At 50.8% G+C, this 15,349-nt stretch overlaps 6 protein-coding genes across 6 annotated transcripts; 2 read left to right on the top strand and 4 right to left on the bottom strand.

Annotated features, from left to right (window-relative positions):
• Positions 1-2,114: 2,114 nt before the first annotated feature.
• Positions 2,115-3,573, top strand: LOC111068838 (ankyrin repeat, PH and SEC7 domain containing protein secG). Its single transcript, XM_022358579.2, has 4 exons — positions 2,115-2,486; positions 2,732-2,977; positions 3,045-3,249; positions 3,317-3,573. Exons 1-4 carry the CDS (start codon positions 2,115-2,117, stop codon positions 3,571-3,573), a joined length of 1,080 nt encoding a protein of 359 aa, XP_022214271.2.
• A 114-nt stretch (positions 3,574-3,687) lies between these two features.
• On the bottom strand, positions 3,688-5,113 carry LOC111068915. The gene is made up of 2 exons (XM_022358708.2): positions 4,714-5,113; positions 3,688-4,658 (listed from the first exon to the last, which is right to left on the bottom strand). Exons 1-2 carry the CDS (start codon positions 5,111-5,113, stop codon positions 3,703-3,705), a joined length of 1,356 nt encoding a protein of 451 aa, XP_022214400.2. The 3' UTR covers positions 3,688-3,702.
• Positions 5,114-5,171: 58 nt separating this feature from the next.
• Positions 5,172-6,587, bottom strand: LOC111068916 (omega-amidase NIT2-like). Its single transcript, XM_022358709.2, has 5 exons — positions 6,480-6,587; positions 6,083-6,420; positions 5,837-6,017; positions 5,545-5,778; positions 5,172-5,476 (listed from the first exon to the last, which is right to left on the bottom strand). The coding sequence occupies exons 1-5, from the start codon at positions 6,487-6,489 to the stop codon at positions 5,385-5,387; spliced, it is 855 nt and encodes a 284-aa protein (XP_022214401.2). The 5' UTR covers positions 6,490-6,587; the 3' UTR covers positions 5,172-5,384.
• Positions 6,588-6,796: 209 nt separating this feature from the next.
• On the bottom strand, positions 6,797-8,401 carry LOC111068837 (odorant receptor 82a). The gene is made up of 6 exons (XM_022358578.2): positions 8,074-8,401; positions 7,808-7,997; positions 7,378-7,723; positions 7,194-7,298; positions 6,958-7,110; positions 6,797-6,904 (listed from the first exon to the last, which is right to left on the bottom strand). Exons 1-6 carry the CDS (start codon positions 8,399-8,401, stop codon positions 6,854-6,856), a joined length of 1,173 nt encoding a protein of 390 aa, XP_022214270.2. The 3' UTR covers positions 6,797-6,853.
• Positions 8,402-9,184: 783 nt separating this feature from the next.
• On the bottom strand, positions 9,185-10,291 carry LOC111068922. The gene is made up of 3 exons (XM_022358715.1): positions 10,047-10,291; positions 9,755-9,961; positions 9,185-9,718 (listed from the first exon to the last, which is right to left on the bottom strand). The coding sequence occupies exons 1-3, from the start codon at positions 10,059-10,061 to the stop codon at positions 9,185-9,187; spliced, it is 756 nt and encodes a 251-aa protein (XP_022214407.1). The 5' UTR covers positions 10,062-10,291.
• Positions 10,292-13,990: 3,699 nt separating this feature from the next.
• LOC111068936 (transcription factor SPT20 homolog) lies at positions 13,991-15,271 on the top strand. Its single transcript, XM_022358734.2, has 3 exons — positions 13,991-14,070; positions 14,156-14,870; positions 15,078-15,271. The coding sequence occupies exons 1-3, from the start codon at positions 14,056-14,058 to the stop codon at positions 15,248-15,250; spliced, it is 903 nt and encodes a 300-aa protein (XP_022214426.2). The 5' UTR covers positions 13,991-14,055; the 3' UTR covers positions 15,251-15,271.
• Positions 15,272-15,349: the final 78 nt, after the last annotated feature.

The raw sequence follows: 15,349 nt of genomic DNA, 5'->3' as shown, positions 1-15,349 counted from the left end.
AGGCAAATTGGGCGCATTTGGCGCATGGCAGCCGTTTCCAGCTTATTTGGACCCTAATGACTGCCGGGAGACCCATTCGCCTGGAGATTTCCGCAGCGTAGACAGCAAGACAACGCAGTCATTGTGTGAGACAAGCACCGAAACGGAGATGCCCTTGGGGAACAATTGCAAAGCATTTGTCCCACGCTATCATCCGGTGTTCCGGGGAACAACTATCTCAATACAAATATAAAAACTGTACGAGTATGCACTCTGGAATATTCTCCTGGAATATTACACATCATTAGTTCAATAGCTCGGCCGAGATGAACACAAAAAACCTCCACGAACTGTTGGAACAAGTCATATCAAATTATTGCCATGCCACTCGACGTGCAAAATATTCCGAATAATCGTAAAACGTTACGTTACAGCCTTATAAAATTACCTCTGCCTGTATGTACAGAAAATATATATTCTTTATATTGGCTCCGACGCTGTGGGGTGTCCTTTTTAGCTGCTTTATTGTTTTTCGGCTAGGTTTTACGTCCACAATGAGTCCATATAAATAAGCATAAAAGTAAAAAGTTTGTCACAGATCATTGCGTTGAATTTATGTAAAAGGTTGCACCTTTGCCTCTAACTAGAGACTTAGCAGCAAACGTAATGGGTTCGTCACCAGCGTGTACTGTGGTCCACATAAATGTACGATGATGTATGTACATATGGCTTGGGTATGGTATGGATATGTACATACATACATATATCAGTACCTGATGCCTGATGCACTGCGAAACATTTTCATCGTGCTGGTCATAGATGGATAGAGCATTGGTCCATTGATCCATGTATTCCCTGGGATGTGGGATGTTTTATCTCAGTAGGAATGGATTCCTTGGGGTTTCATCAATAGGTTTATTTCCAGCGTACTATGAATCTTTCTCCTTATTTTGAATTGCCAGCCGCGGAACGATGCTTACATTGTATTTCCCCTGATCCCCTTTCACGAAATAATGATATTGAATACCCCCCGTCTAATACAGAGAGTGCTCTGCCCGCTCCCCTCCACCCTCCATCCACCCACCTCCCCACCACCCATTTGGAAGGCTCTTGCGGTCGTTTTCAATCAATGAGGATTCAACAGCAGCCGCCGCGAAGATGACAACTGAACTTCACTTCATCCACAGACAATGCCAGCTCGAAGGCCCGGCCCGGCCCGGCAAAAGCACAAGCCCAAGCCCGGCGGGATGAGGCTTCTGCGAGTAAGTTGAGACGAAGTGGCGGCATGGTGGCATGGCGGCATGGGGGCGTGAGGGTATGACTGGCAGAGTGGCTTAATTTAAAACGGTTTCATGTTGTGATTTTGACAAATGATAATTTTTTGCATGTGCATGTGCCTGTGTATGTGTATGTGGCAGCCTTTGTGCCTGACATGTCGAGCAGTCCCCGCCTCCAGCTCGGCTGCGAGTGAGATACTCGTATCTCTGTGTCGGTCGGTGAGTTGGCACATTGCGCCGGGCAGATAAACACCAAGCCCGAGTCTCCAACCGAAATTTCCGGAGTCATCACCGCACGGAGTATGTCAAAGGCTCGTTAAGTAAGTAAGCTGCCACCCACACACACCACACACACACCCAGGGACACAAAAGTTTCAGTTTCAGCACATCAGAAACTATGTAACCAAGAGAACCGAACCGAACCGAACCCACCCATGCATTGATCCATCCACCCACCACCCCACCGCACCAGCAGAACCACTTCATCCACAGTGGCAATATCAGCACATCGGACGCCGCAAACACAAAGAGTCGTCTGCCAGGGACAGGCGAACGGGTGAGCGGGTGAACGAGTGAACGGGCCCGGATCAGGCAATCAGCAATCAACAGCCCCTCCGCCCCTCCTGACCCGGACCCCATCACCAGCGACATTGCACCCATTTATTGATTTAACAAAAATCCCAAATCTACTCCCCTCCCCTTCCCACCACCGCCCGAGGAGTTTTCGTAACCATTGCCGTTGCCATGGCATTTGGCTGTTTGCCGTTGGCTCTGCCACTGGCGAGGCTTAGCTGGCGTGCGGCTGGGAAAGCCAATATGGCTGGCAAATTGGCTAAATATGAATAAACGGCTTGCAGCATGTCCGAACCCATATCCGACAATAGACAGTCGCAGAAGGAGAGCGATACAAGTATTGAAAATCAGCTGGGGCCAGCGAGTGAATGCGAATCCAGTGTGGAACCCCGGTGGCCCGGACTTGAGCCGCGGATTGTGCAGCAGACGATCAACAGCGTGGCCCTGGAGTGGGCGCCACTCCAAAATGCATTGGTGTACAGCGTCGAGAAGTACCACAGGCGCCGCGGCTGGCAGCAGGTGCACTGGAGCAGCAGCTCTCCCATAGAGATAGCCAACCTGGAGGAGAACTTTGGCCACCGACTGCGCATAAAAGCGCTGAACCTCTCTGAGGACGGCAGCTGCTACGTGACTCTAGCCATCTCGCCGGATGTGATTGTAAATATTCTAAGGCTGGGACTCCCATCCCACTTTGTTTTTCGCTGAAACGGAACGGAACGGAAATTGAGTAGCTCATGGCGGAGATATTTCTGTTTTTGGCTGAGGGAAACGCAACAATCGGCACAAGCGGAAGCGCTTCAGTTGCAGATTCATTGGATTTTTCTCATTGCTTCCCGGAGTACACAGACTAGTACGAAAAGTCACAGCCACTCAGTTTATTCTTTCTTTACATATATTTATAGGCCTGCACGGAGGCGGCGCTGCCCTCCACCAGCTGCTTGAACCGCGCCATTCGAAAGGAGCAGCAGTTCCTGGTGAAGCGCATGCTGCGCCGGCGACCGAGCCTAATAGAATACCCGGCTCCGAATGGCTGTCTTCCGCTGGCCAACGCCATCATTCAGGCAGAGATGTGCATTATCGATGTGCTCCTCTCGGCAGGCTGCAGCGTGCATCTGGGCAACCCGAGCAACGGACGGACGCCGCTCCATGTTGGTAGTGCTGTCTCCTGTGCCCAGTGACAGTGCCCGTGACAGCCTTGTTCCGCTCTCGTTGCAGCTGGCCTTTTTCCACGGACACCTGCCCTCGGCGCGCATCCTGCTGAACAAGAAGGCGCGGCTGGAGGCGACGGACTGCAACGGCATGACGCCCGCCCACTGCGCCGTCGACGCTAATCAGTTGGAAATGGTGAGGTTCGCCCTGGAGTCGGGCGCCAACCTGGAGGCTCGGGACGCCTGTGGCTGGACTCTGCTTATGCGCGGGGGTATGGCTAGGGAGGGAGGGAGGTAGGACTCTATCAATTGGAACTTTAACTTGGCTTTCGGTTGCAGTGGTTATGGACGCGGGCCTGGAGCTCATCAAACTCCTCGTTACCCGCGGGGCAGACCTGGCGGCTGTGGATGGCGTCGGCAAATCCTGCAGCGACTTGGCGAAACTTTATCGCCGGCAGGAGGCACGGGATTACTTTGACAAGGTGCAAAAGTTTAGGCTGGAAAAGGCAGCCGCGACCGCAGAAGCAGCGGCAGCGGCAGCGGCAGCAAAGGAACAGCCACTCGAACAAGCAGCAAAAAAGGATTTCCGCGAATAGTGCAAGGATAAAGAAGGAAGGAAGAGGAACTTACTAATGAGAGGGCTTTAAGTTAAGTTTACAGAGTATACAGAGCTAAAATATATTTCAACAGGCAGAGGCCGCGACAAAAGTAAGGATTAAATGAGCTCAGACGCAGCTGGATGATTCCGTCTGATAGCCACACGAATAGCTATTGATGAAGTCCGCGTTCTGCTTGAGTCCCACATAGAAGAGCGATTCAGCGAGATTCTTGCCAAACTCACAGAAGTTCTGGGCGTAGAGGGTGAAGAAGATGCGCTTGTTGTTCAGGTGGTACTTCTTGAGTATTGTGTCCTCGTGGTCGTAGATCTCCCGGTGCGTCGTCATGGATATAATCCAGTCGCTGTAGTCGTGCCACGCGTAGCGGAAGCTCTTCAGGTAGATTACAGCCAGCATGCGGGCCTCATCCAGCACATTGACAAACTGCGGCAGCTTGAGGCACTCGACTTCCTCGCGGAATCGCGTGAAGTCCCGCTGCCGCTCGGTGCTGTTGAAGAGTGTCATGTAGAGGTGGACGGTGAACGTGGGGTAGAAGTAGGACATGGGCTTGTTGCTGCTCTGGAACAGGTACAGGCTCCAGTCCAGCATGGTGCGCTGCACGCCCAGCTCGTAGGTGGAGTTCCTCTTGCGGTGCTGCTCCAGGTTCCGGATGTTGTGCTCATAGCTCTCGCGGTAGATGCGCAGGGCCTTGTACTCCCGGTTCAGATCCCCGGAGTGGAAGTAGATGCCAGGGGTGCGGAACTTCTCCTTGTACGTGGCCAGCTTGCTGAGAATGGGATGGGAGTCCGAGCGAAAGATCTCCTTCGACCTGGCGACGAAGCGGTCCAGGACTTCCAGAAAGTCGCGCAGCTCGTGGCTGCTGGACTCCACCAGATTCTTGGTTATTATGAACCCGAACAGCGGCTTGAAGAACTCAAATGTCTCGCGATAGCAGTCTTCAACCGAGCGCAGGGTGTTGCAAGAGATGAAGAAGTCCATTAGCTTCTGCTTCGCCTCGAACTGCTCGGGATCGTTCTGCAGCTGGGTCAGCAGTTGGATGAGTTCACTTGTCTGTGGCATGTGACCTGCGGATATACATATTCGTATACGGGATACGAACCACCCTGTCACTGTACCTACCCATAATCGAGAAAAGTGGCCGATTTCGACTGCACACGTAGTCGAAGTAGCTGTCGCAGGCGTATATCTCCGGGTTGATCGAGTCCCCAATTCGAGTGGCAAGATCATTGAGCTCGTTGATCCGCAGCTCTGACAGATGCCGCACATAGGCAACCTGCGCCTGCGCTGTGCCCCACCAAACACAGCAAAGTAGGCCGAATGCAAATGCAGAGGCAGCTCCCGCTCCCAATCCCAATCCCAAAGACTTCATTCTTCCCGCTTTTAGCTGACTTTGGCCGCGTAGCGTAGCGTCGCGTCGTTCTTCAATCGCGTACTCGAGGGCACTGAGAGCGAGCGCTGGACTGCTGCAGCCTGGACTTGATGCTGATACCACTCGTCTTACGTGCCCAGACTCGGGCATCTGAATACCCTGTACATACGCCCCACAGAGTTCCCAAGAAAGCAAATTTACATAGATGTATAGCGGGTACCTTCAAGTCGGAATATAATGTGATATGTACGAACGTAGCGTTCCGTTTTGTTTTTCATAATTTTGTATGCTTCAGTTTCAGTTTCTGTTTCTGTGGCGATAAGCATGTCAAGTCGTATCAGTGAACTGCTCCGCTGCTCTCCCGCTGCTATTAATTGTTCTCTATTCATTATTTAATTGAAATTCGCTGTGGGGCCGAGCTTTAAGGGTCGGCTCTGGCCGCAGCGTACACATCGGTGCGCCGCTGCTGGTAAATGGGAATTTGGCGACGCACTTGCTCCACCATGTCAAAGTCTGCGGGGGAGAAAGTGCTCTGCTGAGTCAGGCCTGCGGCACGTACGAGTACGAGTGACCAAACTCACCGATTCGCTCCACGATGAACTCACATCCCTCGCCCGCCTCGCGCTGCACCCGGGCCCAGGGGTCCACGATCATCGAGTGGCCATAGGCCACATAGCCCGACATATTGTCCCTGGCGGGCGAGCAGGTAACCACGAAGAGCTGATTGTCCGTGGCCCGGGCCCGCTGCAGAAGCTCCCAGTGCATGGGCCCCTGGCAGATGCAGAAGGCGGATGGATAGACCAGCATGGAGCAGCCTGGGGGAAACTTGTATCCATTATCTTATCGTTAATGGTATGCGAACTAAAGCCTCACCCATGTTGCGGTAGAGCCGAGCCAGTTCCTCGAAGCGCTTGTCGTGGCAGATGCCAATGCCGACCTTCTGCTGGCCAATCTTCACCACCGTCAGCTCTGAGCCAGCCGTTAGAGCAGCCCCTTCGTCGAACTGCACGCCCCCAGCGTGAGCGGCCTCAATGTTCATGGTGAACAGATGAATCTGCAAGGATAACAGTAAGTCCCTGGACTTGGACTGCCTAGATACGAGCGCCCGCGGCGGCTTACCTTGCGATGCCTTCCGATGAGGCTGCCGTTGGGCGCCCATACGGTGCAGGTGTTGTACAGTTTCCCCGCCTCGCGCTCCACGATGCTGCCCCCAATAATGTAGATGCCCAGCTTCTGGGCGAGGCGCGACAGCGCTTGGCATGTGGCCCCATCCGGTATCGACTCGGCGTATTTGGCAAAGTACTCTACGCCGTACGGCGCGTTGAAGCTCTCCGGCAGAATGGCCAGCTGCAGCTCCGGATTATCCGCCTTCAGCCGTGCAACGCCCTCCGCCGCTCGACGCACGTTCAATGCCACATCAGGGCCCACCGGCAATTGCAACAGTGCGAGAGTAAGATCTGCAAGAATTCCAATCGAGTCAATGAGAGGTTCAACGCCTTCGTCCAAGCTATCCCACTGTTGGTCATCCCAAAGGCTGGACTGACAATCGATGCTACGAGTATTCAACTGAGCTGAGCTCTGAGCTGACGAGCTGCTCTTTATATGCCCCCTTTGGATTACGTTTACATAACGTAGTAAACGTTCTACTCTCTACATACTCGTATGTACCCACTAAATATTTAACGAGCGACAACAAACCGATAAGAGATTTGTGCATACATATTGAGGGTATTGGCTTCGCTATTTATTTAGATTGTGCACCGCCCGATTAAATATACAATATAATGTCATATAATATTGGGAATGAGGGTGGATCTGGACTAAGGTTGAGTATATTATCAAGTTTCTTCTTTAATAACAGCAGCTACTTGGTGCTTATTTGATCGGCATTTACTCAATGGATTTGATCAGAGTTATAAACGACAAGGCAGCCCGACAAATCTGCAAGGAGAGGAATGTGACTACGACAGCTTTACGCACTTCAAAAGCAATACCGCAACGAAATTGCCCAGGGAAGCCTCATAGAACCCAGCCTTGATGAGCACATCCCGCTGGGACCGCAGTATGATGAATGCCAGGGATCGCCGCAGCTTCGGGGTGGCCTGATACCAGTTGGAGAGCTGGACGGCAACATCGACCCGATGACTCTGTAAGGCAAGCACAAATTAATATTACCACAAAACCAGGAAGGAAGGAAGGAAGCAATGCAGGATGTGTGTCCTTGGGGTACCTCGACTTTTATGATTTCTCCGCCATAGCAATATATGAATAATTGCAGCATGATGGAGCCCAAAAATGATACGTACACCAGGAGGGCCATGACCGAGTCCATGTTCTGTAAGTGGACAACGTGGACAGCATTACCCGCGGGTCAGGTGCATCCTATCCTACTATCCTACTATCCTTCTACTCACCGTCACGAGCTGGTAAATGATGACGCCGACCTGCATTGAAGTTATAAAGAACTGCCCGAACACAATTGGCGTATACATCACACGAAGCAGCTTGGATAGGGACAACAGTCGCACATGATAGTCGACCACGTCCTTCAGGCCCTCTTGGACCTGCTGTTCGGGCAGAGCAAAGTCCGTAGCTCGAATGTCGCGCTGCAAGGTCTGAAAGTGAGCTCGCAGATTGATGGCGAACGAAATAAACAGGCCATCGACGGCAGAGGCGTATGTCACAACGACGATGGTAACGAGCAAAATGTACACGAAGCCGATTTCGTATCCGGGACTATCCACATAGTTGAATGGGAGCCTGCCGGGAGCGAATTCGGAAGCGGATAACATGATTCAATTAGAGAATCAGTTCCACCGACTGTCAATGCCTCTGTGTGCTCACCTCAAGGGCATGGGCAGCTCCCTAACGTATGTTGTGCCAAGCCAGCTGTTGGCTATAATCTTCAGGATAGGCGACACCATGAAATAAAGTCCTGTGGCGGCGCAGGAGATGAAGTATGCGCGGCCCAGCAGGGAGGCCACCTTGTTTGCCTCGGCCACGTAGCCGTAGCCGTCTCCAACATTCCGACTCGCTGTCAAAAGTTTGCGGCTCATTGTAATTAGCATTGGGAACAGATTGCGCATAAATTAATGTCAAATCATATTTACATTGCTGATGCATTTGCCTGAAGCTCTGGATCATGCGCCAAAAGTCCTGCTTGTACACGAGAAAAGTTGCTATCTTGAAGAGGGTCAGCAAGTTGGTGAGCAGCACACTCAGGCCGGCCGTGGCCAGCTCCATGTCGTTGCGGTGGTGCACCACATTGTGGATCAGGGGGTACTGCGCTGATGCTGCAAAGAGCAGGGAGACAACGTGCTTGAGGCTCAAAGCCCACCCGCCGGAGCTGTCCGGCTCGTGGCTGTGTCCCATCGCTCTCAGGCAGTACTCCTGCAGCTTGAATATACTAGTACTCGTACGTGTACTCGTATGAGCCATGACTTATCTTAGTAGGCTGTTGCCTAAGCCCGTTACACCTGCTATTTATATATACTCGCACGGCTTGAATATTTTAATTACCCTATTTATTAATTAATTACTTGTTTTGCCAACGACTCCCCTAGCTCTCAACTAATAACCATAATTGCCCCGATATCGATGAAATGTTGACGTGATAATTGTGACAAAAAGTCTTTTGATTGAAAAATTGGTACGATGAAGGGAGCCCTATCCTAATATTCCTACTTGAATGTAGGTACACTGGAGCTAATCCATAGCTAATTGGTACCAGGTATAATGCGAGTAGTGAGGAAGGAACAATTTCCAACTGGTCTTGTGTTAGTTGTCTCTCCAATATCCAGGGCTAATAAATGGGCAAGGAGCGACAAATCAATGGCAGGCTTCGGCTGAGAGTTAAAAATATAATAAAATACACAAATCGCTTTTTTGTATATTGCTATGAGTCTTCCACGTCCAAATTGACCGGAGCTCCACTCGGATTTGTACTATTACGCATCTTCAATCCCTGACCTCAATCACCATGATGACTATGAGGTATTTTTTGCACAGTCGAATTCGTGGTAGTCTCGCAATGGATTCATTTTTGGAGGGGAGTAAGCAATTATGATTTCGGTTCGGTTGAGTGATGAGACTCTGAGAGCCGAGTTCGTTTTTCTTTCCCATTGAAAGTCAGCGGCTAAATTCAACAACGATTTCATTTTATTATTAATAACAATTTTGGGGCTTGAAGGGGTTTGCTTAGAGTTTGCTCAGCTCAACCGATTAGAAGTTGGGTGGCAGATAGGCATTGCCTGTGTGCGACGAGCCTGCGGAGCCGGAGGAAATGATCTGGCCAGCTCCGGTGCCGCCAAGACCGCCAGCCTCGGCATGTCCATCGCTTCCGCCCAGGGCGCCGATGACAGAGGTGACGGGGGCCACACCCTCGTCGGTCAGCTGGCTGCTGCCTCCCAAGGCGTCGTATTGGGCCTGGATCTGCTGCTGCGCATGGGCTGCCTCCTCCTGGGTCTTGTACTTGATGAAGAAGACCTCTGGCTTGCTGGTGGAGCTGGCCTGCTCAACGACCTCGGCCTGGACGTCGCTCTCGCCCTTCTTGCTCAGGACGTAGATGACGGTCTTCTCCTCGTTGGAGGCGGGGCTGATCTTGATGGTCTTCTTGTTGTTGCGCTGCGGCGACTTGATGAACACAACGTTGTAGTTGCGCTTGGGCACGCCGACGGTGATGTGGCGCTCCTTGTAGTCCTCTGCCTCCTCCGGGGCCGAATGAATGTAGAATCGCTTCGACACGATAGCCTGCTGCTGCTGCTGGACGTGCTGCTGCTGGACCTGCTGCACCTGTTGGACCTGCTGCACCTGCTGCTGGTGGTGCACAGCCGGCTGCTGGAAGAAGGTCTGCTGCTGCTGCACGGGAGCGGCCTGGGCACTGCCCTGGAAGAAGGAGGACCCGCCGCTGGCGGTGCTGACCCCGCCAAAGCCGGATGGGCCGGGATTGTAGTTGTAGCCCTGGGGCGCAGCCAGCGCCATGGCGGAAAGGCACAAGACCTAGCAATGAGGAACAAGAGAAGGGAGGATAAGGTTTAAGTCCGTTAATTAGCCGCAGTCCTTCGTCCATCGTCCTTCGCCTTACAATGAATCCACGCATTTCTGGGCTTGGTTGAGCTGCTTGAGTGGGTCTAGGAGGACGGATGTATAACTTCCTTAGTTGTTCGCTGTGAACTGTATGACTTATGCGCTGTTCGCTCGGCTTTTATACATCACCCGCAATTTCCAGCTCCGACGCCGGCACTCGAAGACTTAATAGGTGAAGTTCAGCAAAGATTCGAGTCAGAGCCAGGGGCAGAGTCGCAGTCGGAGTCGGAGTCGAGGTATGAGCCAAAGCTGCCAAAAAGAGCACACACAGCATCAATTTGTTGCATGTTCATTGTATTTGTCTTAGTTCGCTTTCCTCCCATCTTCCATGTGGCTCGGCGCTTCTTCTTCTTCTTCTTCGCCATTTACCTTCGCGGGGCCGCTCTTCTTCGCTCTTCGGATCCCTCATTAAATGGCAAGACTTGCTTGTAGTTGCCGGCAATACACACACACACACACACACACACACACACAGACACAGACACAGACGGACAGATACATGGCCAATTAGCGTGGTTCCCCTAGTCGACTCTTTGTTGTAGAGCTTAATTGTTAGCCCCGATCCCTCAATACCTCGATGCCCAGACGTTGCCCGGTGTCATTACGCTGCGAGTCGCAACTCGGGCCTTTGGCAACTGCTGCACAGCGCATCGATTAAAGTTATTAAAAGTGAAATTGCACACAAACATTTAACATTTAATCAATTTTGGTTCAGCATGGACTAGCAGCCAATGCTAGAAACTGTAACGCTCACCCACCACTGATGAGTCAATCATGAATCTCGGCTTCCTGCCCCGTGTGTCGCGGCTACTCAACAGCCCAACTCTTTGGCCCCATCCCCGGCTTCAGTCGCTGCGCATTGTCAGGCTTAATTAATGAACCGCCGGGCCGAGTATTTGCTTGTGTTTTTCTTGGCGATCGTTTCTTCATCAGCTGCAACGCCATGTCCATTTATCATGTCTAGCGGTTGGCCCCAACTTTCTTGAAAATTTGATTATTTCTTGAAACGCTTTTGTTCATATTCATGTACTGAGGCGGCCCTGCTGGGCCCACTGAACACTTTGCGGCTTGTGTAATGAGCCGTTTACACGAATGAACAGGGATAAGGGCCAGGGACACCTTCCCCCCCCTCCACCACTGCATCATCCCCCTGGAGAGGCAGACTAATGAATATGCCATATTCACTCTTCTTCAGACGCAGTCAAAGCAGTCGCATTGGGTGATGGGACATGGCATGGCCTTAAGCCACCTGACACGACAAGCCATTGGGAAACGAAGCCCGAAAATGTGTTCGAGCGCTTCAGCTAACAAGTTCTGGGAAATATTTCGATGATTGGCGGCAAATTGATGTTGCTCGTCATTTCACCGACTAGTTTTGCACTTTCCAATACGAGTATACATACATACATATGAACGAATATGTATGCAGGTACGGTGTGTACCTAAGTCGACTTTGTATTTATTATTCTTTTAAAGAACCTTGAACGATACATCAAATTTTAGATGCACGAAAGGGGAATGAAATCTAATTGGAAGCCACCAGGCACAAACTATTCAAATAATGCCATCATTCAAACGACTTAGAAGTAGAATATCTGTACAAAAACAAGTGATAAGAGGTGAGCCGCGCTAATCGCTCATGAGCAATCGAATATTAATTGAGTTTTCCCTCTCTTCTATGTGCTGCAGCCACAATGATTATAATGAAGCATTCCAAGGGGTTTTTCGATTGGCTGATTTCGACAAGGCTTGACTTGACATGGGTACTCACGTTGAGTCTAAAGTCTAGAGTCTACATGCCCAATTCATTACCTTGATCCTGCCCGATATCTCCCTGTTGGTACGGACAGATGGGTCCGCGTAACGAACGCATAGAGTCAATCATATCTTCCACGAACATGCCTCGGAATAGTATATTTTTTCGATTTAATTTTGAACAGTTTATGGGCAAGCTTTCAGCCATCAGAAAGCTTCGTCGATGGGCTGTTTGTTATTCGATGCCCGAACCCAAACATGATAAAGAAAACTTTGAGCTTTGGGCCCCCACCCCACCACAAGGGGGTTGGTTTTGTGTGGCTAGAAAGTTGTAGCTTCAATTCGATTGGGGTCTTGCGGATGGATGGGGAATGTGATGGATGTTAATTTATGCAAACAACGTGATTTCGAAATTAAAAACCGAAAATTAAAAACTAATAAACTAAAGTATCAGAGTTAATAAAATGAGAAATTGATTTTTAAGGCAACACATTCAACACATTTTCACACTTAGCCACGCCACTGGGTGCATCGCCAGTCAGACAGCTGGAATCGGAATTGGAATGGCTTTGCCAATTTATTATTCCTTCGCTTTGGCACTTTTATAATATTTTAATTATTTAATTCGTCTGCGCATACTGGTACATACATACATATGTACATACATATCTAACATATCTAAGCCTTGACCATGTTAATTTCCCCCACACGAAGGGCCCCGAAAGAGAAAATGATGTGGTTCGAAATCCGAAGTCCGAAATGCGAAAGTGCGAGGCGCTGCAGACAAAGTACTTTTGTCTCGGATTCAAAGTTTATGCAACGGATCCAGCGAAGACAGAGTCTTAATACTCGCATCATTGCATAATTCCCCAACCAATGACGGTCCAATTTGGTATTTATAAATAATAAACCGAGCAGTGGGGAGAACAGCAGTCGGGGATGGCCACAATTTGCGTACTGCACAGCCCCGCCCCCCTTGTAACGCCCCCACACACCACACACCACACAAACAAAACCCAACATAAGCCCTTACGCAATCGCTCTTTAGATGAATTGTACACACGAGAGTGGTAGGAAAGTAGGTGGGGAAAGGGGAAAGGGGAGATAGGAGCGCACGCCACGCGGTCATTTGAGGGGATTGTGTTTCATCTTAACCCCCGATACCATTTGGGCTTTGATTAATCTGCAGCCATCCATCAGGGCATCATCATCATTCATCTTGCCATGCTGTGCCTACTGCAAATGTAACCCACATCGTCATAGTCCATGATGGGCATCCATTCAGCCGGCAACGGCGGCTGCTTGCCAAAAATTACCTTAATTGTTTGCTGCAAAAAGGCAACACACGTCGCCCCCAGTTATGCAACCAAGTTTGGTCCAATTAAATCTGCAAGCCCAGCTAAACGAACCATGATCCTCGATAATTGGGTCATCGGAATTCAAAGCCGAAGCCGAAGTCGAAGCTGTTCAAGTTGACGCCACTGCTAATGGAATTATCTATCGTGTGATTTATGCAGTGACTATTGAAAATTGTTAATCCCAATGGTTCGTCAGTCATAATCGGCCATCAACATATGTACATACATATATGTATATATGTAGGTACGAGTAGGTACATATGTATATGGCTATCTGCAATCACGAATACGAAAAGCGATGAAAGCTAGCAAAATTTCTGAACCCCAACAAAGTCTTTCATGTGTACGTATATACGTACACTCGGACTCATGTATGCACATTCGAGTATATGACTTCCGGCGAGATGGCTCTTTTGTGTCCGAGTCTGAGCCCGAGTCCGAGCCCAAGTCCAAGTCCGAGCCAAAAGATGACGCAGGGCTTTGCGTGTCGGATCGGATCGGATCGATAGCGGAGTTGGAGAGTGTTTCGAGAGGCTTTTCGGTAACTGGACTGGTCACAATAGTCACCGCTATCTCAAGGTTGTTTGAAAACGCAAGCCAGTTTGTAAAAATCAGTGGCAGTGTTCGCAGACGCTCTTCGTCTTCGTCGTGGTCTTCATCTTCGTGTGGTTTGGTGGTGCGTTTGTGGTCACAGACTCAGACTTAGATTCAGTTTCAGTTTCATTTAAACTCTTCGTCTCATCGGCAAAACTTTTCGTGAGCGACACTTTCGAGTCTGGGCCTTATAAGTCCGGGCGGACAGTGATTAGCATTTAGTTGAACGGCGATTGCCAAGCGTCCAGGTGCTACATACCTGAGCCTGAGCCGAGACATCTCTCTTCATCACTAGCGGAAATGCGTGCCTTCATTGTAAGCCAGCCCTTGGACCACTGCCGCCGCTGCCCTGCCTCAATATACAGCTTTACAGAGATAACTCTGCCCTTGCATTTTCTAGGTTTCCTGCCTTCTGGGCCTGGCTGTGGCCGTGCCCCAAGGGTACAACTACCAGGCGCAGCAGCAAACCCAACTGTCGCAGGCTGGTGCTGGTCTGCTGCAGTTGCCCGCCATTCCCCAGATCGCCACCATCGCGGAGCAGAACCTCCTTCAGCAGGCGCTGCAGACCCCCAGAGTGCATCAGGTGTTGTCTGGAGGCTACACATCGGCGCCCCAGCAGATCCAGGCTCCGCTCTACCAGCAGCAACAGCAGCAGTCCGTCCTGCCACAGCAAACGCAGCTGAATGGAAACTTTGCGTACAACCAGCTGCCCCATCAGCAACAGTATCAGCAACCACAGCAACAGTATCAGCAGCAGCAGCAACAGCAACAGCAACATCTTGTCTCTAAGGATATCTATGTTCATGTGCCGCCCGCAGAGGATCCCGAGGAGCACTATCCACAGCCCGCCCTGCCGGTTGCGCCACCACGCAAGCACTACCGCATCGTTTTCATCAAGGCGCCAACGCCGAGTGTCAGCAAGGCTGCACTGCGCATAAAGCAGGCCCCAGTGGAGGAGAAGACCATCATCTATGTGCTGACCAAGAAGCCCGATCCTCTGGACCTGCAGACTGCCCTGGAGGAGGTCGCGCCCAAGCAGCCCAGCAAGCCAGAGGTGTTCTTCATCAAGTACAAGACCCAGGAGGAAGCTGCGCATGCGCAGCGCACCATCCAAGGTAGGCAACACCCACACCCACACCCTCACCCGCACCGTGCCAGCCACTCTTGAGTGCCTCATTAATATGCATCGAGCTTTTATTGCTGTTTGCTGTTCGAGACCAAGGCGAAGGCCGCAGCATTTGTCATCGCGTCCATTATGCTGCGACGCGTCGCACTCCCTCACCATAGACACATTTCTCACTGATGGCTCTTCTCTCTTGCAGCTCAATACGACCAGCTGGGTGGAACTTCGCAGGTGTCGGACGAAGGAGTGGCGCCAGTCACGTCGGTGATTGGAGTTCTGGATAGTCAGCGTACCAGAGGGGCACCGGCACCTATCGGGGGGCTGTCGGGCGTCGTGCCCAACAGATATTTGCCCGCCCACCTGCGCGCATAGGAATAGGCAAACGTAATTTAAGCTGACTGTCATACTTATAAGTATCCCAATGTTATGTTGTAAATATTAAGACCAAAATACATATTATTCTGTTCCATC

Source organism: Drosophila obscura, unplaced genomic scaffold, assembly GCF_018151105.1.
Source record: "Drosophila obscura isolate BZ-5 IFL unplaced genomic scaffold, ASM1815110v1 contig_109, whole genome shotgun sequence".
Taxonomy (NCBI): domain Eukaryota; kingdom Metazoa; phylum Arthropoda; class Insecta; order Diptera; family Drosophilidae; genus Drosophila; species Drosophila obscura.
Note: the sequence above shows the minus strand (reverse complement) of the source record. Positions and strands in the feature narration are given on the sequence as shown.